This window comes from Phyllostomus discolor, chromosome 2, assembly GCF_004126475.2.
Source record: "Phyllostomus discolor isolate MPI-MPIP mPhyDis1 chromosome 2, mPhyDis1.pri.v3, whole genome shotgun sequence".
NCBI classification, from domain to species: Eukaryota; Metazoa; Chordata; class Mammalia; order Chiroptera; family Phyllostomidae; genus Phyllostomus; species Phyllostomus discolor.
The window spans coordinates 112,327,714-112,351,769 of NC_040904.2; the positions used below are offsets into that span (position 1 = coordinate 112,327,714).

At 38.8% G+C, this 24,056-nt stretch overlaps 1 protein-coding gene across 2 annotated transcripts in view; it reads right to left on the reverse strand.

Moving 5' to 3' along the window:
• FLT1 (fms related receptor tyrosine kinase 1) overlaps nt 1-24,056 on the reverse strand; it is a 188,294-nt gene that overhangs the window by 156,001 nt on the left and 8,237 nt on the right. For both annotated transcript variants that reach the window (XM_036018359.1, XM_036018360.1), the window contains exons 3-4: nt 3,548-3,644; nt 2,942-3,168 (exon numbers count right to left, since the gene is read on the reverse strand). In XM_036018359.1, coding sequence (XP_035874252.1) covers nt 2,942-3,168; nt 3,548-3,644 — 324 coding nt within the window. The remainder of the gene's footprint in view (nt 1-2,941; nt 3,169-3,547; nt 3,645-24,056) is intronic.

Consider the following 24,056-nt stretch of genomic DNA (forward strand, 5'->3'; position numbering starts at 1 on the left):
CTTTTCAAAAGGTGTACCTACTAGTGTTTCTCTTTAGAGAGAAGCAAAATGAAATGCCAGCACATCTGCAGGTGCTTATCAGGGGCAGAAATCTTCCAAACAGAATAATGTGTTCTAAGTAAGGACTTAACAATAATAAATAAGTGACAACGAGTTCCTAACTGCTGTGTATTAGGAATTGGTTAGAGTTTTATTAATCCCAGAGACAATCCCGAGTGACCAGAGATGAGTTAAATGCTCCTAAATGAAATGAAGCCTGTGATGTAGTAAGGATTCGCTAGAAAGAGAAGCCTAAGACCAAATTTTCTCAGGAAGAGAATCAATAAAATAATGAAAATATGAAATGCACATAATGTTAAGGTGTCTGGAAAAGTTATACTGCTTAATGAATTGTTTCACAGCTGCACTAGACTTCAGTAAAGTACAATTCTGAGACCAGGAAGAAGACAGTATAGTCGATGGTAGGATTCACATTAGTACAGCGACGGGCACATAGCAAGTGTTCCCTAAATGTTTGCTGATGAAGCTCATTGACAAAGAAGATTTGGGTGCTCTTCTATGGCTACTATTATTAATTCAAAATCTTTTAGTATTAGTGCTATTGAAAGTAATCAGTCTCATATTTTTTTTCTAATGAACTCATATAACAGAGCAGTTATGTATGTTCCATAGTGATGTCCTATGATACAGAATTAACACATTTTACAATCCTTTTTCTCCAAATACCTAATTCCTAATTCCAAATTCCTAATGCCTAACCAGGTTGTGCAGGAGTTTTGAGATACTGGGACTTGTAACTTTATGCTAATGTTTGTGGACTACTACAAGCAAGCAGACATAATGAATACACAATAAAATGGCCACTACTCTTCCTCCTAATCACATAACAGACAACAATAATTAGTTATGGCACTTTCTACTTAGGCTGGAGTTTATCCTCCATGTCAACTCCAACAGAGTATTCTACACAGCCCTGTTAAGCCCTTCCTATATTTGTTTAACAACTATTACTGAATTCTTGCTAAGTGCCAGGCACTGTACCAGGGAGGCACATTGCAGATTAAAGTCATTTAAACAGACATGGATCCTGCCCCCATGGGGCTTAGGTTGACAATTGATTTGACACCCAGAGTAACAGCTGCTTGCAAGATCTGCTTTGTTCTGTAGCTGAAATGGAAATAATCCTAAGTAACTAAGTTTCTCCTCTATTATCAAAGGGGAAGAAGGTGGGTGCTGCACTCCCTACCTACGGGCTCCAGAAACCCGTGCAGTCTGCTGAACACTATAGGAGCTAAAGATGAAAAGAGCTGAACATTGTTTTTCAGAGCAAGAGAGAGAAAAAGAGATGGTCTTCTTTTACTTATTTAAGTACTTGATTTGCAAGTCAGATTCTGATAAACTCATAGGAGATAATTTTATGAGAATTTTCACATGAATGAATTTTACACCACTCCCCTAGAAAGACAGGGATAAAGTGTTTTCTCCTCCACAAGTGCCAGAAAGAGCATAACGACTGTGCAGAACTATAGAAAGGGAACAGATGTCTGTGTATATACCTTTTCCTACCACTTTGTCTGCTTTCTCCTGGAGCTGCAAAAGTAAATCTCTGAAAGTCTTACCTTCGTTATGAACCTTCCCCGCCCTGCCTGCCACCTGCCCTGGACTCCTATGGAAGTGGGCTCACTTCCCTCAGCAAAGATCCCTGGCCTACTTCCTCTTGTTTTTAAGCGGGAGGATTGTATCCCTACCGTGGCAAACTGCTAGGAAGTTGGTATCTCCTCCAGTTACCAACCCGCCTAGAAAAGTGCAAAATGTGAAAACAAGACTTTGGATGAGCAGGGACAGAAAACTGGCTTGGTCTAAATCAGGCTGACAAGAGCTGAAAAGATATTACTGCTAATATATAACTGTTCAACTGTCTCCTCAGGCTAATCCTGAGTCTGCTATTTACATAAGATGCTCTGTTAAAACATTATTTAGTTGCCTTATTTCAAAAAGTCAAAAAGATTTCCACCAAAACATAAGTCTATGGTACTGTCTCCAATGCAAGGATCCAGTTCTTTAACTTGCCTGGATGTATACATGATATGTATTTAGGCTACTGTGACATATGGTTGATCGTTTTGTTTCTTAATTTGCTTTTGTGCCTAAGTTACCTACTAATTTTGCTTTATGTTCTCCAGAACCTCTTTTTTAAAAAAAATCCCTTCCAAGGAAGAACAAAATAACAAGCCTGCTTCCTTATTCTTCCTCAGGGATCCATTTCTATAATCAATTTGTATTTAAGAAGTTTGCACTTCTTCCCTCTGAATATTAATGTATTTCTTCATTCTTTAAAGAAAAATAACACCATAAAAATTATAACTGAAAAATTATACATTTAACCTTTTGCCCTTTTTCCTATAGAATGGCATAAGCCAGCTCTTATATCATTATAGTACTTACTTAAGGAATGTGAAATCATACAACATCATAGACGGGAACTAATTTTGTGGCATTCAAGAGACAATTAGCAACATTACATTTATGAATTCAGTAGAAAGAGCAATATTTTTACAAATCTAATATAGTTGTTTTAAAGGACAAAAAAATCTTGTATTCTGTTTTGAGCTTCTCAGTAATTAAGAGATGGAACTGAATTCTTGTCATTCATTTATTCTATGTGCTAGACACAGTTCTATTTTGTGAACAAAATAGACAAGAATCTCTTCCTTCAGGGAGCATAGAATTGACCAACCGGTCCATGAAAATTCTAGTTGAAATGGACACTCAATAAATGCATTAAAAATGTATCCCAAAAATTCCTACAAGTAGGCTAGGACCTCTTCCCTGGCCCCTTTCTTTCCCACTCTCTAAGGTAGCCCCCTTTCCAAGGGGTCAGGGTAGGTTTATGACCCTCTGAGAAGCTATTAAAAAACAATGTACAAAATGGAAGACTTACCATTAATAAATATATAGATTTTAGATTCTGTTTGCTTGTTCTTTGAAGCAGGAATAGATAGATATTTGCAGCTATAGAAGCCAGTGTGGTTTGCCTGGGCTGTGGTCAAGGTCAAAGTGCTGCAGAACAGTTTGTTGTTCCTTCCACAGGCAGATTTTGTTATGCTCAGCCTTTTCCTATCCTTACTCACTGTTTCAGGCAAAGACCATGAGTGGTCTGCTTTCCCTCTGCAATCACAGAAAAGAAAAGAAAACACAATTAGGGCTGGGGCCAGCTCCCAGGCACTCATCTCATTGGGAAGCACTATTCTGAGGTTCTGTCTTAAGTGCAGTCATCTTTACAGAAAAGTGATGCTAAATTTAGAACAGCTTTTAAACAACTCAGAATAAAGGTGCAAAAATGATCAGGGCTCCCCTTCCCTTGTTTCCCCTTGAGTGAGTCTTTTCAGGAGGTGAATTACTTCCATGTGAAGCAGGACCCTTGTGATTTGCACTTTGTGAATCACTAGAGACCACTGAAGTCCCTACCTTTCTACTCTAAGAGGTGACTGTTCTACTCTGCCTTAGGAAAGGCAGCCAGGTAATCCCAAAGCCGACAGTCACTTACCTGCATTTGATATGTAGTGTCTTGCCTGCTTGCATGACGTGCTGGGTGCCTTTTAAACTCAGTTCAGGACTTTTTAATTTTGAACCCAAACTAGATCCTGGAAAATAAATTTTTGAAACGTATTATTTACAAATTGCCCTCTCATGTTTTTTTAAAGTTGTATCTTTCCAAAAAGGTAACGTTTTACCTTTAACTTATTTTCACATGCAGAAAGGTACAGCTAAAACAAGTTTCTCTCGATTCACTAATTTTTTTCAAGTCCAAATCTTACTCATGAATATTATGTATCCTTTTATGCCAAATGGTCTAAATAATGTCCAAAAGACCATTAATTTAGAACATTAACAGATTTATACATTGTTCAAAATGCAACTACATTAAGACTATACACAATGTGGACGAAAAATGGGCCGCATGCTAACCCTGACAAGCTTAGGGGAGGCCTGCGCGGCAGCCTTGCAAACTCAGAGCCTGAAAGTGACCATGCAGGATGGTCTAGACGTCAAAATTCCTAACGAAAAGTGGGTCATGGCAAGTAGTCACGTCCTTGGCTGGTATCTTCCTTGACAAACATCAATCTTAACCTTAAGTGAGCCAGTCTATTGTCCTTTCGCAATTAACAGCATACCTTTGAAATGTCAGAGTAGTTTCCTTTTCCAGACGCCTTGAGGCACAACCTCTGCACTAGAACGGAGACCACAGAATACCTCACCCATGGTTATCTTATTCCCCACATACCATCTCTATGTGCTGTAAATGTTAACTATTAACCTTCTTGTACCCACCTGTGTGAAAGAGGTACGTGTCTCTCTATTTTACTTTTTATCCAATCCCAGAGATTTTCTGGCTTTGCTTTCTCCCACCCCTTAATCTACCACCAATGGATTTCATGGAATCCCTCTTACATCTCTTCTTTTGATTCTAATGTATAAAATATGCTGCGAAACTGTCATTCTCTGGAGCATTTTCTCAATCCATTGAGGTTTTGCTTCCTGGAAGTTGTCAGTTTGGCTCAAATAAATTCATATAAATTCTCTGTAGGTTTGGATGTTTCTGACATCAACAGTAGTAACTTAACTAAAAATTCTCAGGATAAAATGTCAATGTCATCCAAAATATAATCCTAATACCAGTGTAGGTCAACTGTATAAATGGCCTGTGTGATCTATTTTTCTGATTACAAGGCATACAAAATTTCCTGGGTTCTAGACATAGCTCAGTCACTAGTTAAGCCATAATATTTTGGGCAAGTCATTTTCTTTCTGAACTAGTTTCCTCATATGGAAAACTAATTCTAGAACCAAAATCAGTTTTAGAAGCCACTTAGTTTGTCTTACATAATCCCCAAGTTCCTTCTGCTGTGGTACAGAAAAATGGGAACTGCTCACGTACCTATGTGGCATTTGACAGGCATATTTCATGATTGTCGTAAGACAATAAAATAGGCCCTGCAAAAGTGCCTTAAAATCTATACATCTCTATACTGCACAATAATAACACCCACCCTATTGACTGGCTGGGTGAGCCTGGACAAGTCGATCCTCTCTCCACTACTCAGTTCTCTTATCTGGAAAATGAGACACTGGACTGCATAGCCTTGGGTCTCTGACTTCCTGTTACCAGGCCCAGTTTCTCGGCTCTTTGAGCCGTTGTCGGTACTGTCAAGGTTGATGCTCTCCTTGACTAGTCAGGATGGATCTCAGTAAAGACCTCTCGACCTCCTCCTGCTCTGCTCCCCCACTGCCCCTTCCTCTCACATTCCTCCTCCTCTTCCTGCTGAGGCAGCTGCAAGGCCAAGTAAAAACCCCGAGATTAGCAGGGATAATGCTTGGGGGAGGGAGGAAAGATATTCTGGAAGGGAGGAAAATTCAGGATTTAGAGCCAATCTTAGGGAATATTTTTTACTTAAAAATTGGTTTATGCCATGGATTTCAAAGTGGGAGGTTGAGCTGGACAGCCCTCCACGTTTTAATGTGAGATCACAGAGCTGAGAGATGAGACACACATGTCTAATTCCACAGTTAAGTCTAGCAGTGCTCTCTAGTGTTTCTCTTGGGTCCTAATATCTAAAAAAAAATTAAAAAACTAGACTCAGTTAAAGATCTGAATTTGAAGCTTAGTTTTTCCAGTTACTCACTGTATGGCTGTTGGCATTATTATTTGTAAAACTGGGAAACCCAGGATCTCTCTCACAGGTACTGCATGTGGATTCAGTGCTGTGTCATCTAGGTGGTGGCTATGCTGCCTGGCATGTGGCAGACACCCACTGTCACTGACATCCAGAGGAACTGCTCCCCTCCCCTATCAGGGAATACTTTGCTGGGTACATAATTGCAAAGATATGAAATGAACAGTTTCTGCTTTTCTAGTGTTGCTGGTGATATAAATTAACATTTTAAAAGTACCTTTTATATATAATAGACCTAGTATCAAAATACTACTAGAAAAACATGGTTCAATATTAACTAATTTAAATTAAAATCACTGTTTCATATGAATGCAACTGGTATACCACATAACAAGTCATCGAACAAGTCAACCCATTCAAGCAACTAGGAAGGCCTTTTGTATGTCACTCATATTTATGGGTTCCCTGAGGCAACATTGAGCTCAAAACCAGTGATCCATGGGAACACTAGGTTTCTATAAAGCCACAGGCTGAAACTGGTAACACTTGCCCTGAGAAATGTCCAGGCCGAATGATTTCTGCCCTTCTTTATAGCGTGGAACTTTGGGGATTTAGCTGAACAATTGTTTGTGTTTGGAAACGATCCAGCATAGCTTCCTGAGGAAAATTCTGGCATTACTTGCAGGTGATCTGTGTGTTTTTTGTGGAGACGAGGAGCTTTCTCATCTAGAAGGGGCTGTGGGGAAGAGGCTTCCCTTTCCATGGTACGGGTGGTTCCCACTGCCTGCTGCTTTGGTTTCCAAAGTGTATGAATCTTTCTTTATCAGCAACTTAGAACACCAGGAATCCTAACCCTAAACAGAGAGAAACTTTGACCTCAAAGGATCACCCGAATGCCAGCAGTGAGAAGATTCCTTGAAGAACATGCCATCTGCGAGTTCCTTTCTTCACTCCCATTCCAGCCTCCAACTGAGAGAAGACACACAGCTGAGTGGCTAAATAAGACACTGAGACAAAAATAGGGTTGTTGGAAAATTTAGGGGGAAAAGGCTCAGAAACATATTTTGCTATATAATTTTTCTCCACTGACATCAATTAATTTTGCACTTGGAATAAGAAAGCTAGAGAAAAGCTTCATTAAAACAAAGCAAAGGAGAAGTGTAAGTAAGCTGTGTTTCCAAGAAACTGGACCCTGAGTGCATCACCATTCCTCAGTTAATAGGAAACTAGTCTTGTAAAGATTAATGGAGGTGCCAAGATACAGTTTAACAGGAAAACTAATAAGGAAAAAGGAAAGTGAAATATTTATTCTTCAAATGCTAGGAAATGACATTAGGCCTTAAAACATTTCTTTGCGGCATTTTAATGTCCACAAATGTGCTTGAGTAATGAACACTTAACATGTTTTTAGTACTTACTGCATGTCAGATGCATTCTCCTCAGGAGTGATATATTCATAACATAAAGATATAAATATGTACATGTCCACATACATGTCCACTTCACACCATGTGCAACTTAGTTTGCTCTTCTCAGTAAGCAGCTTGGAGTCACACTGCCCATTCAGAAACAAATCCACGGACTACCTCACTTCCAAGGGTGGAGTGCCACAATTTTACAATGACTCTCCCATTGTGAAGCTCAGATGGGGATCAAAACTGTCCTGTTGGCCATGGTAGCCTAGAAGTCTCATTTAAAAGAGTTGTTGTCCTCTCAGTGAACTAGCGAGAGGTCTGTGAACTACTGTTTTCATCCAAGTCAACTACAGTATAATCATTCCTTATATTAGGAGACTGAGGCTCTTTCTTCAAAGCGACAGTGCTGGGTCCAAAAAGAGTGAATTCCCACTATAGGTCATAAGGAACCACACACAGATCATCATTTTAAAGCTGAGAGACGACTCTTATGTAAAGTCTGACTGAAAATACACAAAGAGCCCTGATTGGTGTGGCTTAGTTGGTTGGGCATCATCTCACAAAACAAAAGGTTGTCAGTTCAATTCCTCGTCAGGGCACACAGGGCACATATGAGAGGCAACTGGTCATTGTTTCCCTCTCAAACACCAATCGTTTTTAGTTGAATGCCACTTCCAAGACAAAAGTACCTAAGCTCCATTTCGTCCAGATTCTACCTCTGCTATATTGAAAGGGGCCTTATGCAAATACAAATCATGAAATGTTCATGCTCCCATTTTTTATTTAGTAATTAATCTCCCCAGGTCTGCTACTAAATGGCTCTGTTGTGACCATGGACATGTCACCGTAAGCCTCAGATTCATTTGCCAACAGAAGGGGCTGGACTTAAATTCCTACTGTCCCTTCCTGACTAAAAATTCTATGATTCTGAAATCACAGGAATGGGTACCGAATATACAAGTTAGAAATTGCATTCTAGAGATACTGATCACTAATAAAAAGACAAATAACCCAATTTCAAAAATAGACAAAAGATCTCAATAGATATTTTCCCAATGAAGATATATAAATGGCCAATGAGCACATGCAAAAATACTGGATGTCAGTAGTCATCAGGAAAATGCAAATCAAAACCATAGTGAGAGCCCTAGTTGGTGTGACTCAGTGGATTGAGTGCCAGACTGTGAACCAAAGGGTCCTCAGTTCAATTTTCAGTCAGGGCACACACCTGGGTTTTGGGCCATGTCCCCAGTGCAGGGGCCCTTGAGAGGCAACCACACATTGATGTTTCTCTTTCTCCATAAACAAAATAAATACATAAATAAAAATAAAACATTGTTATAAATAAATAAATAAAACATTTTTAAAAAACAAACAAACCACAGTGAGATACCACTTTACACTCACTAGGACAGCTCAAATAAAAAAGATAGACAAAAACAAGTATTCATGAGGATTTGGAGAAATCGGAGCCCTCATATATTCCTGGTAGGATTGTAATTTGGGGCAACCACTTTGGAAAGGAGTATGGCAGTTCCTCAGCTGGTTAAACATATGACCCAGGACCTCCGCTTTTAAGTGTCTACCTAAAAGAAGTAAATACATATGTCCATATAAAAACTTGCCCATCACAATATTACTCATAATAGCCAAAAAGTGGAAACAACCCAAGTGTCCATCAATGATAACGGGTAAACAAAAGGTAGCCATACAAGGGAACACTGTTTGGCAATAAAGAAAAATGTAGTGCGGGCACGTGCTACAGTGTGGACGACTTCTGAAAACATTATTCTGGTGCACTCAGAGAAAAGGCCACCTGAGGCCACAGTGAGAAGGCAGTCGTGTACAAGCAGAAGAGAGAGGCCTCAGGAGAAATCCAACTTCCTTACACCTTGGATGTCCAGTTTCCAGAACTGTGAAAAAATAAGTCTTTCTTGTTTAAAAAACAAAAACATTATGCTTAGTAAATGAAGCCAGTCACAAAAGGCTACCAATTATATGGTTCCATTTATATGAAATGTTCAGAATGGGCAATTCCACAGGGACAGAAAGCAGATTGGTGCTAGGGAAAGAGGGGAATGAATGGAAAGTGACTACCAGTAGGCATGGAGTTTCTTTTCAGGGTGATGAAAATGTTCTGAAATCAGATAGTGGTAACGGATGCATGTCAGTGAATACCAACATTTTCAGACTATAAGATGCACCTAGGTTTTAGAGGAGGAAAATAGGGGAAAAAATTTTGAAGCAAAGAATGTGGTAAAATATTTAATAACATAAATAACATAGGCCGCCTCCCTACACCCCCTACAGCGAGCCAGGTAAGCTACATTTGGACTATAAGATGCACCCCCATTTTCCTCCCAAATTTAGGGGGAGAATTGTGTCTTATGGTCCGAAAAATATGCTATATTAAAATCCACCAAATTATACAATTTAAAACAGTGAGTTTTATAGAATGTAAATTTTACCTCAATAAAGCTGTTATTTAAAAAGAAAACAGAAAACCTCATGACTAAAGTAATCACAGAGTTAAGACGAAGGCTTAGAATATCAAGCTATTTTGAACTTTGTTGCCACATATGACCCCATCAGTGTTAGATTTTATGCTAGCTGTTTTCCCAGCTCAAAGCTTTACAAGGCTGATTTTAGAGAAGTAATGTTTCTTTCATGATCGATAACATTACTATTTTTGTATTACAAGCTTTACAAACATACTGCAAAAAATTTACCATTTCTCTAAATCACAATATTTTTATAAATTTAGATTAATGTTAATTTTAAATCACTTCTAATTGTATATTCTGAATTTTAACTAAATTCGTATATAACAAATTTTTATTGAAATTAGAATTTTAACAAACTTAGTCACATTGAAAATTATGTTATGAGAGCTCTCTGAAGAAACTGGCTGGTGTTACTTTTATATTAAAATTAGTGATTTCTAACTTATTTGTTTTTTAACAAAGCTTTGTATATTAAATTTATTTCAAATAAGATGCATCTGTCTTTGATTTAACATACTATGTTTCCAACAGTGCATAATCCTATGTGATAAATGACCTCTTTATCTAAATATAATTCCCCAAGTATCATGTTTCTAAAACTTGATTTTAAGATCAAGAGCCTCTACCAAGGTTGGGTGAGGTTAATTAGACATAATTCATAATAAAAGATATTCTTTCTTCAAGATGTAGCAATATTAAAAGCTTAAGTTTCAGACTAAACCTCGTAGAATCTTTTTGGTTGGAGACATCGGGGGAAGAAAGGCTAAGAATGGAATTGCAGGTAAACCAAATTTCCAGAAACTACTAAAATTTCTGTTTGGGCTGCTAATTCTTGCAGGACTCTAGCACTTAATAAAAAGTTACATCTTGGTCTTAATCTCCATTTCGCACCTCTATTAAAGTATTTATCAGGTAATATGAAGTGTACATTGTAACTGAATGTACTAATTAGCAAGAAGGCCTTAAGTAAAGGAGGACTTTACACATGTGTTTTTCTTTCACTGATGGGAAGATGGGGAAAGACCCCAGGGCTCATATTCCATTTACCAACAGGCTAAGTCGAAGATAGGACAGGCCTAGGAATCTGCATGGCAGCATTGTAACTTGAGTGCCACAATGAACCATGACACCTGTTTGTAAAACGTTATTTTCCCCCCTAATCAACTGGCCTTAAATCAAGGAAGTACCTACAGAAATGAAAAAACGTTTACATAGACACACGCACACATAAGTACCTACCTACCAGTATGCACACGTTTCTCTTTGCGAAGACATCAAGTTTGTTTTGGGTGTAGTGAGGAGGTGGATATAGAAATGAAAGGTTTTTGGTGTGTGTGTCTTAATCACATTCTTCATTTTTTTAGGCACAGAAAAAGCTCCTAGGCTGAGAGTTAGGAATGGACTTATATCCAACAATACCAAGAAGCTCTGACTCACTGCTGACTAATCCCTCATGCTGATAAGATTATTTGTGACTTTTAGATGGACAAATAGGACATTTTAGGGGAGAATAATTGTGTTACTGAGCTTCAGGGTTGCCCAACCACTCAATGTCTAGGTGGCTGCTGTTCAGCAACAATACAGGGTGGGGCAAAAGTTGGTTTACAGTTGCTCATATAGAAAATAATACAATAATTAATAAATAATAATACAGGAATAAACCCTGTTTGTGTACTCACAATTGTAAACCTAGTTTTGCCCCACCCTGTACATTTAATTTGTAGAAAGTTGCTAATGCCAGGGACTTGCTATTTTCCTTGACATCTTTACATTATGTTAAACTCACTATTTTAACACATGGACTCACAAGAAGAATTCACTGGCTTCTTGCTTTAGTTTTTGCTATTATAAGTGACCCCCAAAATCTGTAGATTTGAAAGGTGAAGTGTCTGGTCTCCATGCCTTAGTAGAAAATTTAAAGTAGTCATTTATATAAGATTTATGTCTTAAATTCAAGTATAAAAGAAAACAAGTGAAAATTATTTTAAATGTTTAATATGAGCAGTTAGCATTGCCACTATTCTGTAGATATTCATTTAAATAATTCTGCCACGGTTTCTGAGCAGAAGCTGTTTTACAACTCATGGTTTAATTGTCAGCCAGCAAGATCCATGAATAGCTTTTGCAACACATAGCACAGGGACAATCCACAATGAACCACTAAAGTGGGCAACGTCTAAAAAAATCAGAACTTGGAGAGTATTCATTCCATCCCTGGGTCGATAGACTTTACTCATTGTTCCTTAAACTTTATAAAAGTCATTTAAAAGAAAAAAATTCTGTGTTGTTTGAGATGTTTGCTAATTAGAAAAATACTCTAAATAACATTGACATTCCTACTGTCACTGTTTATAAGGAGGCATAGCTTCAGTATACCTCTTTGAGCTTTTTACTTGACGCTGGCTTCTTGGAGGGTCATGGAAAGAGCATGTTCATTTATCATTAGGCCTGTCACCAGGCTACGATCAGGAGCCTACCCTCCCAATGACCTGTACCCATGCACAGCTCCTTTTCATGTGACATCAGACTAATTAAAGTCAGTCAGTGAGAAATCTCCTGCCAGCCATGGAGTTACCTTTTCCCAAAATATGCTCTCCTCCTACACCACAGTTCTTTTATTGAATAGGTTCGAAAAACACCTCTGTAGAGCTGTCTAACAACATGTCATTTCAGTTTACCAAATGATGTCATGGATGTTATCTGAGCCGCTTGGAGCAGGGGTCAAGATCTGGTTGACAGTGCGTGAGACATAGCTTGGAAAGAATTTCAGGAGAGAAGTCTGGTACACCTTCGTCTGATTACGCAAAGGGAGATGAACAGAGCAGATAGTCTTTGTACCCCCCAAATGCTGGGAGAATGCTTTCATCTATTAGGCAGGGCTTAGATACATCTCCATTTCTCTACCAATAGCAGGAAATGGATTACACTTGAAGCATATTACCTCCTGGCCTATGCTGTTATCTGATGTCTCCATTCAGAGGGCTGTGGGGAAGCTGGGCCTGATGTCATCTCATATAGAATGGATCCTATTCACCAGTAGTATTATGCTATTTACTGTTCATTTTGATTTCAGGCCAGTATATATTAACTTTCAGGTTATGAACACCAGAAAAAGAGATTGTTCGGTAAAGGTGCAATTTCAATAAACACATGCAATATATGTAAAGACTCAATATATAACACTTGGCTCAATGCAAGTAACTGGTGTTTTTGTTGTTAATATTTCTTCAACTGGTGTGTTCTCTTTAGAATCATAGCACTATAAAACAATTCAGCATCAAGTCAGTGACAAAGTGCTTATCACTAAAACAGCATTCAGATAGAGGCGCATCAGGAATAGCAGTAATATTAATAAAATGCTTGAACTTAAAGTTATTTGCTTTGTAGCATCTTACTCTATATATACGGGCCACTATTTGAAATCAAAAGTTTTCCTTATCCTACATGGCATTGGAATTACAGTGTGGTTCTACCACCCAACGTTTTACCAATTACTCTGTGTTCATTACTGTTCAATGCAAGGCTTCAGGCATCTGTGGTGTTGAGGACAGCAGGTCTTTGAATCTCATGGACATGTTACTTACATGGGCCCCTGTGGGTTCCCTTAGGAAGGAAAGCATCAAGAAGATCTGGGAAATATTTTGTCAATTCAGTATAAGACCTGCCATATAATAGTTAAAGCAGATGAACTAGAATTGGAACTTTTACATTTTAGTTTAGCCGCTGCTTATAACATGTGATGTAACACAGATAACCTTCGGATTCACACAGATCTTTCTGGAGGGGGGAACATCCAGAGCTGTATGTTGCGATGCTATTAGTTAACCAGAGAAAAAATGCATTGTGGTAAAGTTTTCATTTTGAATCTAAAATAATGCCTTCAAAATTGTGAACTGTAAATTTTGATCTTTTTTTTTTTCTTCTTCTTGTTAAAGAAGACCCTTTAACATTTCATGTAACACTGGTTTGGTGGTGATGCACTCCTTTAACTTTTTCTTCTTTAAGAATGAGAAGATAAAAAATATGAACAATAAAGTTGCAATAACAATTGACAACAATTGACAACAATTGAATCTACAAAACAAAACAAATGAACAAGCAGAACATAAGCAGATTCATAGATACAGAGAAGATTTTGACTAGTGCCAGATGGGAGGCGGGTTGGAGGGATGCATTGAAAAGGTGGAGGGATTAAGAAGTACAGTACAAACTGGCTATTACAGAATAGTCATGGGGATGTAAAGTACAGCATAAGGAATATAATCAATAATATTCTAATAACTGTGTGTGGTGTCAGATGGGTGTGACATTTATTAGAATGATCACTAGTAAATTATGTAATGTCACCCTGGCTGGTGTGGCTCAGTGGATTGAGTGCCAGCCTGTGAACCAAAGTGTCACTAGTCTGATTCCCAGTCAGGGCACACGCCTGGGTTATGGGTCAGGTCTCTGGTGGGGGATGTGGGAGAGGCAACCACACATTGATGTTTCTCTCCCTCTCTTTCTCCCTCCCTTCCATTTTCTCTAAAAATAAATACAGAAAATCTTAAAAAAACAAAATAAGGTAAAGTCTAATCACTGGAGTATATATCTGAAAGTAATATAATAATGTACTTTAACTGTAATTGAAAATAAAAATGATTTAAAATTTTTGTATAATAAAATGAAGAAAGGCTAGCACACATGCAGACTATTTATTTATGCAAGAAAAAAACCAAAAATGTTATTATAGCTAACCCAATGATTGGTCTATTCTTTTCATACAGTTTTTAACTTTATAATCTATTGCAAAGAAAGAGAGAATACCAATTGTTTTGCATATAAAAATAGTGGAGAAACAAAAGGAAATTGGAAGGCTGAGTGTGATAAAGTTCTGACATTAATTTTAAGCTTACTTGGACAGTTTATAAAGTACTAATTATATTTTTCTGAAATACTTTAGACTGTCTATAAAGAAGGTGCTTTATAAATTCACTCACTAAGAGGAAAGTTGAGATAACCTGTCTTTATAACCAACAATATACACAAAACCCTCTTACCCTTGAGATTTAAATGGCTAAGAGTGTGTAGTAAAGTGATCCATTGTAGGGGAATTGAATTTTTGAAAGCTACAGCATACTTCCTAAGGTTCATTAAACACTATCTTGACCATTGTGTTTCTGTTGTCAAAATCAGTTTCCTTCTAAATTAAACTATTTGAAATATAATTGCTTTTCACTGGGCATATTTTGGAGACTAATCCTGCTTAGACAATGGAATGGGCATGTTGACTTAAGTATTCTTTTTTAAAATTCTGAGTTCCTTTAATTTTCATGTTTTCTTACAACTTGTTAAATTTACACAGCAAATATTTGTAATAGCTGTGCCTTCTTAAGATTTTACAAACTTTAAAAAAATCTTATCTTAGATGAAATTAGTAAAAGCAGTATGCCTCCACCAGCAGTATCTCAACTTTTAGAAAAATAATTTAGTGAGTGATTTTTACTCATTTCAGTGTGTGATGTAAAGGCCTTCCTGACAAACATCCACAGGAGATTTGAAGTCATTTGTACCCCAAACCTGGAGAACATGGTTTTTAATTCTTGGGACATTTTTACTTTTATATTTTCATTAATTTATCTAGAACTTTGTTTCTGGAATTAGTCTTTTTTTATATCATCCAAGATATCACATCTCTGCTAAAAAACAAAACAAAACACCAATTTCTGTTACAAGTTGGCCATGAACCTAACAAACTTTAAAATAACTTATGAATCAGCTCATTCTGGAGGACAAGACCAGAAACAATCAGTAGAAGTTACATAAAGCCAGAAGTCAGAACTCTGTGGTGAAGTAAAAAGGTCCCTAATACCAGAGCTGTTTCCACAAAATTAAGCTACTCAACCCCCGGAAAGAGACCTATGATTCTAGGAATCTGGGAACTCCTCCCTCGTCTGTCTGTCACATGCCCCAGTGACCCCTTCCTCTCACCCCCTCACTGTGTTGATTTCTCCAGTCTTTAGCCTCAGCATTTATTTTTCCACTTACTATTTTAAACATATACTAAGAGAAAGATATAATAATAAGACAAGATTGTTTTCCTTAAGTTTCTAACTTAGGCTGGATAACAGAAAAATAAGTAAATAGAGATGTATGTAATTTCATACATATAAACTCCCTTTTGTATAAAAATAAAATTACATTTGCATGTTATCAAAGGGAAGTACCCGCTGTGGAGGCAGCTAACCCAGCCCAGGGAGAGAGGGACTTCTCTCAGAAGAACGATGTTGAAGGTAAGGCCTGAAAAACTGAGTGTCTGTGTGTTTACTAAAGGAAACACCAGTGAGTTTTTCTCTCTTCTTCAAAGACTTCCCAATCTTCAAACCCTCTAAGCTCATCTTTACCTTTTAAGCAATTGTTATTGGCTGCCCTTCAAAGTCTTTGGCTTCTATAATTCTGCTTTCCTTGACCTCTCTGCTAGAGGAGAAAGGCCTATTGTCAATAGATAGATAGATAGATAGATAGATAGATAGATAGATAGATAGACAGATAGATAATTCAGAGTCTACCTGACTCTACTTGTCACTAGAAAAAAAGCCAAAAGTGAACATTTGCTAGATTATATTGAATATATGCCTAGTTTCACATTGTACTTTTTGAAATGAAGGAAGAGGTCTGGGAAGGAAAGGCAGCAATGAGGGTCATAAAGGAAAAACCATGGGATGTGATACATTAGCCAGGATGTAACTTGTCCCCTCTTTTCACTCCTCTTCCTAGGCTACACCATGGGTGGTCCAGAGCCAAGAGGATATAGTTTTCAACCCATGTTCTTATCCAAGATGGAAAAACAATGGCAACAACAGTAACGTTATTTAGTATATTTTGGCTGTGTTGGTGTACCTAGAAATTAAAATTCCCCATAAAGAGTCCCTCTTCTGTGCTGTTTGGAAACCTTGCCCAGCTAAGAGTATCCCAGCATGAGGATTCACGAGAGGAAATATCTCTGGGAACTATTTCTCCAGTGTCTGGGCAGCTTAGTTTCTCACTCTGAATCCTGAGCCTAGATTCAATTCAGGAGAACCTGGCAAGCTCAGCCAAGGACAAGAAAGGGGTCACTGGAACCAGAAGATGGTCCAAATGGAAGAAACAGAACATTTCAGATATGTGGGAGGAATTATCAGCAGCTCTTGGACATATGTCTGCCAACCCCCTCCACCCACCTGTACACTCACACATAGATTCTTAGAAGGAGAACTAATATGGAATCATGACTCCTTCAAAGTCCTCTGAGGCCCAGTGGAATGGTTAAGGTACAGTTTCAGTCAGTTCGGCCAGCGTTTATTGAGTGACTACTGTGTACCAGGCACTGTACTGGATTCACAGCTGGAAGGTAAATCAGAACAAGCCTTTCTTCTTGAAGGTCTTTCAACCATGAGGTCTCTTAAGACATGAGTCATCTAGAAATAGATTAGATGAATTCCAAGAAATGTAGAAGACTTACGTCAACAAATAAGAGATCACCTCAAAGCTATTTATACCATGCATTTGAAAGACCTGTTTTTTAGTATAAGGAGTCACAACTTCTTTGCTAGCCTAAGTGACTCATTTCACTAAAATTCACAGTTAATGTCACAAAACAGGGCAATGGTAAATGTAGGACAAGAAATACAGCCATGTTTACATCTTGAAATAAAAAATAACATGTTAATTGATGATTGCTTAAGTACCTTTTAAGTGAATGTTGAAATGTTCTAAAATAAGAATCTTCTATTCCTACCTGAACTCACTCTAGAAGTTGGACATAAACCTAGAATGATGACTGCTTACCAATTGGCATCAGGAGAATTAGAGTTGATATGATCCACAATTTTCCTCATGAAATCATACCAGAAAATATAGCACTCCAAAACATTGTAAGAAAATATATTTCTTTTAAGACATATTCCCATAGATCTGTACTTAACATTCTTCCAAAATGGTGAGTGAATTATCCCAGGGAGGCAATCCCATGCCCACCTGCACATTAAAATAAAAAAAAACAACTCTTTCCTAAGGCCCCCCCTTACAACTTCACAGGTGTATCAAGACAAAGAAATATGGCCCAAATGAAAGAACAGAACAAAACTCCAGAAAGAGAGCTAAGCAATGAGGAGACAGCCAACCTATCTGATGGACAGTTTAAAGCCCTGGTAATCAAAATGCTCACAGAACTGATTGAGCTTGGTCTCAAAATGAAAGAATAAATGAAGGATACCCAAAGTGCAATATGGCAAAATATTCAGGGAACCAACAGTGACAGGAAGGAAACCAGGACTCAAAGCAACTGTTTGGAAAAAAAGGAAGAAATAAACACCCAACCAGAACAGAATGAAGAAACAAGAATTTAAAAAAAAATGAAGAGAGGCTTAGGAACCTCTGGGACAACTTTAAACATTCCAATATCTGAATTATAGGGGTGCCAGAAGGAGAAGAACAAGAGCAAGAAATTGAAAATTTATTTGAACAAATAATGGAAGAAAACTTCCCCAATCTGGCAAAGGAAATAGACTTCCAGGAAGTCCAGGAAGCCCAGAGAGTCCCAAAGAAATTGGACCCAAAGAGGAACACACCAAGGCACATCATCATTAAGTTACCCAAGATTAAAGATAAAGAGACAATCTTAAAAGCAGCAAGAGAAAAGGAGGGAGTTATCTACAAAGGAGTGCCCATAAGGCTATCAGCTGATTTCTCAAAAGTAACCTTGTGGGCAAGAAGGGGCTGGAAAGAAGTATTCAAAGTCATGAAACGCAAGGATCTACATCTAAGATTACTCTATCCAGCAAAGCTATCATTTAGAATGGAAGGGCAGTTAAAGTTCTTTCCCAGATAAAGTAAAGCTAAAGGAGTTCATCATCACCAAGCCCTTATTATATGAAATGTTAAAGGGACTTATCTAAGAAACTGAAAATCAAAAGCTATGAACAGTAAAATGACAACAAACTCCCAACCATCAGCAAATGAACCTAAAAGAAAAGACAAACAATGAAAACAAAAACTAAGCAAACAACTATAACAGGAACAAAATCACAAAAGTGGACATCACATGGGGGGGTTTCAGTGGGGAGAGGGAAGGGAGGAATGGAGGGGGAAAGGCACAGGAAATGAGAAGCATAATTGGTAGGCATAACATAGGAAGTGGTCAAGAATGGTATAGGAAACAGAATTCAAAGAACTTATATGCACAACCCAAGGACATGAACTAAGTGGGGGGAATGCTGGAGGGTTGGGCAGTGCAGGGTGGAGGACAGATAAAGCGGGGGAAATTGGGAAAACTGTTTAAAACAAGAAAAAAACAACTCTATTTCTACATTTAAAAAATTTACTACTCCTAAAAAGAGATATACCTGAATATAGAATCACTAAGTTTAATGTCCAGTCTAAAAGGCTAAAGTGAAACAGAAGTTCTTGAAAATGAACATCCATGCTAATTTCCTGAATGCCAAATGACTTTTTGTAGCAAACACTTGGTGTATGGTGTTTTCCATTTACAAGGTTTGAGGACAGTGAGCCAGGGTGCGTGGCAGGACCACTTTTCATCTGTGCATCAATGATGTGTGTCAGATATCCCCTAGCACTCAAGAAGCTATAGGTACACAAAGTCTATTTTAGGGCAATAATAGAGAATAATAAAAAATTAATAATCATTAAGGGAGTTACTCAATCTCCATGTTTTTTTTCCCTCTAGTTTTAGCAGAATTCCCTATGCAGAAGATTTCAAAGCTATAAACATTTCCAAATAACAACAGCGAACAAAACTCTGATCTAGCAGTCAACATTAAGTGGAAAGGAGAGTTAAACAGTATTTTCCAAAACGAAAACAATACAATTAATCATAGTCGGAATGCTGTAACAAGGGTTTACATAGCCTTTTAACATTGTTTGTTTGCAATTCCCTCTAATAGATCCCTGCCTTTCCATTTGTTTACATATATTTTTGGTTTCTCTAATGCCAACTTAGAGAAAGAAAACAAACATTAAAATCAAACAGTATATATCTCACTCTTTAAAATTTTCATCCAAAGCATATATCTATTTCATCACTCTCCATTGTTCCCGTGGAATGAAAGAAGGAAAAAAAAACCTCCTTAATAGGTGGCAGGATAAGATTTTTTTGCAGATTGGATAAATGTGGCCATATCCTGGTATCGAAAAGTGTCCCTCTTCAAGTAACAAACCAAGAAATAAGTAAAATGCTTTTTTCTCTTCACTGCTTGCAGGTTTGAATACCTGAAAGGAATAATCTGAGGAAGAGCAAGAGACCCAAGGAGTAACAACAGGGCCCAAAGGATCATCTCCATTTCCGACAATAGTACAAGGGCTGCCAATCAAATGGAGAGATGGAGGCCATGGTTGTGGCCCTTCCAGACAGAAAGGAACACCTCCAGGGAAATGTTGGAACAGTTAGCTGTCTTTTTCTCAGACACAACAGCTTGTTATTCTACACCATGAAAACCAAAGTGATTTTCTTTAATACATAGATTTTAACATTCAAGGTATGTTGGGGTAAATATTGGTGGAAAGGGCACTGATTTTAAAATCAAAAAGACCTAGATTTGAATCCTAGTCTGATCACTACATTAAGAGTGTGACCATCCACAAATCATCAAGTTTCCCTAGCTTCCAGGTTTCAGTGCTGGGAAAGCAAAGTTAAAAGTGCACATGCTCATGGCCTGGCCATGTGGCTCAGTTGGTTGAAGCGTCATCCAATAATCAAAAGGTCACAGGTTCAATTCCAAGTCAAGGCACATGTCTGTATTGCTGGGTCAGTCCCCAGTCAGGGCTTGTGCAATGTTATTCTCTCATATCGATGCTTCTCTCCCTCCCTCTCTTCCCCTCTCCCTAACATCAATGAGTATGTCCTCAGGTGAGAATTAAAAAAACAACAACAAGGTGCACATGCCCAGGAGATGATTCCTCCATTTTCCCCTGGAGTCATGTTTCGTCTGCTCCTGCCCCAATCCAGGTAGCAACTGCCTTCAGGGTCAAACAACACTTCAGGATCCTTCCCTGTACTCCAGTTCCACTGAGAAAAGCTCCAAGTCTTTTGGAAATCTAAAAGGTGCGGTAGACACTGGCCTATTGGAAGCAATCTGGCAGCAGGCAGTCAAGCTTTTCAGAGGACCTGAGTGATAAGGCCTTTTTCAGAATCAAAGTGCTGCCTGGCTTTCTGTCTCTCTGCTTGAGTTTCAAGTCACTTACAGGAGAGCAGCGTGGAAGGCCACATCAAATCATGTTCTTAATGCCTTTGGAGATCCTTTTTGACCTGAGTTTTTGGGATGGTCCTTGAATGCCCTCATAAGAAAATCCACATGGTTAATATTGTTTTCATGGAGACTTTACTGGCATCTGCCACAAGCAGAAGTGGAATGTCCCAAGGCCACTTTAAGCTGGAGTAGCAGTGCTTCTCACATTCTTTGGAGATGACAAAACTCCAAGGATAGAATGGTTTGGAATGAAGGGAAAACCAGCATGCTCTCATCCATGATCATTTCTTTCTCCCCTTTTCACTTAGGCTAGAACGTGGGGGTGAGAACAGTGAGGTTTAGAGTCTGACTCAATGAGACTGAAACAATTTCAGCCTTACTTACCACTTCTGTGATCTAGGAAAAGTATTTAATTGACCTCAGCCTCATTTTTTTCACACTGAAGAGTACTGTGCTACCTCTTGGGATTGAGTAAGATAACGAATGTAAATTTAAGTGCCCAACAATCTGCAGAGGTTAGTTACCTCCCTTCTTTCTCCCCCAAAGCATGCATCCTCACCACATTCTCCAGGAGAAAGTACTCAACCAGAGGTCCTATGATATAAACCCCAAGAGATGTCTATACTCAGAATCTGAGGGTCAGGGGTCCTCCTCTGCTGGTGTCATGGTATTCATAAGAGGCCAGCAGCGCCAACCTTGCATGGACCCTAATCAAAAGATTTCTGAATGGGAAGCTTTTTCCATTAGACCGGTTGTCTCACTCAAAGGTTCTATGTAGAAGGGCCAAGGTATTTTCACTATTAATATCTTGGCCAAATTCCAACCTAATATCTAGATGGAAAAGAAAGGGCTAAGTACCAAACAGTGGTATATTAAACATGGCCACAATATTGTACAGTTCCTCCCATCAGGAGAGGAACCTGTTTCCCCAATCCTTAACTCTGGGTTAGGACCAATCAAATGTGGCAGGAGGGGTGTGGTAGTGGTTCCAAAGCCCAGGCCTCAAGAGGCCATGAAGCTTCCACCATTGCCCTCTTGGACTGCTCCTGCCTCCATGTAGGCAAAAGACTGCATGCGGAGAGAGGCCCAGTAACAGCATGCATCAAGGCCCCAGTTGAAATGCCAGGTGACTACAGTTGCACGAGTGACTTGGGTGAGACCAGAAGAAAAACCATCCAGCTGGGCCCAGCCCAAAATTTCTAAACCACAGACTCATTCGACTGAGTAAATTCTTCTTTTAGGCAGCTGAGTTTGGGGGCAACCTGTTGAGTAGCAATAGATGACAGACACAAATGCTGCCATGACTGGGCCCTGCAGAAACAGTAATTCAGTAGTGCATAATGCATATGCCTTTTCCATATTTGAAAACATAAGTGTCATGTGGGACTCACACAATATGAGGCCTTCAATGCCCTATAGTGACCCCAGATGCTCACAGAGAAGGAGAAGCAACTTGAATGCTTCGTGATTCACAAAAAGTGTCCCAGTGCCATGGTTCTGCACAGAGGCAGCCTAACTTTGTCTCCAACCAAGCAGTGACTTTTCTCACCAATGGAGACAGACCTCTGGCACATCATAAAAGCCAGCAGAAGCACACTGCTCCAACAGGTAGAATTCAGCCACCCAAGCCAGGAGAAAAATCCCAGCAAAGGAAATATGGATACAGAGGCTCAATGAGAGTTAAATCACCGTGAGGCTTCAGACGGCACTCTGCTGTGGAGGAAGGCAGGGCTGGACCAGGGCATGTGGGTGCCTGGGACAGGTCAATATATGCACCTTTCAAAAAACATCTATAAATGTTTTCCAGTATTTATAAAAAGGGAAGGCTGAATGCTCTGTGGTGTAAAAGCAGAGAAGGAAGACTAATGTCTAGATCAGCAATTCACTCTGGCTCCTAACTCACACACCCCGCTGGGCAGTACAGACCCGCTTTCCCCAGAAGACAATTCTGCCACATCTACTGACAGCACGTCCCGAGCACTTTATCCTCTTATCCCTTCAACACACCACCAACACACACTTTCCCTGGCAGGAATTCTTGTAAATACAGTTTCCTCCACCTTGTTATAGGTCTAGTGATGGTTCAGTGCATTTTACAGATTGGCACAGGGCAGGTCCCTCCCAAGCAGCCCTAGGGGAGGGGATCCCAAAGTGTGGTCTCTGGAGCAGGGGCATCAGCACTACTTGGGAAGTTGTTAGAAAGGCTAATTCTTGGCCCCACCCCAGACCCACTGAATCAGAAACTCTGGGGTGGGGCCCAGCACTCTAGTGTAGCAAAGTTTTCCCAGTGATTTGGATGCCTGATAAAATAGGATTTTCTTAACCTCAGCCATCCACTGAAGTCACCTGGGAGCTTTAAAATCACTGATGTTTTGGTCCCACTTGACCAATTGTGATTAAATTGGTCAAGAGTACAGCAGGGCAAGAAGAGCTTTTTAAACAAACAAACAAACAAATAAAAACATCTCCAGATGACTCTAATGTAGGGCCAGACTGGAGACCATGGACCTAGATGAGAAGCAAAGGGTTTTATAGACCCTAATGGGCAGACTAGTTACTAATCAGGGTTTTGTTAAAGGTGACCTTGAGTTTAAGTGGTTTCACATTTTTATATAATGAAAGCCAAGGCTTTTTATTTATATGAGGTTCACTTCAGGCCTCTTTTAACAAAAGAATCTGATCATTGTTATAGCTTGGCTGTGTAAACCACATGATGGGTGGCTTGAAAGGAAATCTATTCCCCCTCCACCTTTTAAATAGAAAAAAATGGAAGACTAAGCTGAGAAAAATACCCGTGAGCACTAGGATAATCTATGAAAAGATAAAAGCATTTTCCAAGATTTGTAATAATGAGACAAGGAAGAATGCAAGAGACAAACACATGAAATTTCAAGCCAATAAGAAGCACCAAAAGTTTGTTATTAACTACAGCACGACACTCTGAGACAGCAATGCCCCTTGACAACAAAGATTCTGGAGGAGACACTAGCTAGTTTTTACCACCAAGTAATTTTGTTTTGGAAGCAAATGTCTTATAGAACTTTTTTTATGGCTAAAACCTATTTAATTCCATTTTTACTATTTTACACCAAGTTCATATTTTGTAAAGCCTTAATCTTGCACCTAGGATTTGGTTAACCATGGTATCTTCAAGATCACACCGATTTGCTTTGATTACAGGTACAAGCTAAATCTAAGGTTTTGTAAAAAGAGTCCAGAAGTAGGACACAGGTGCCCTAG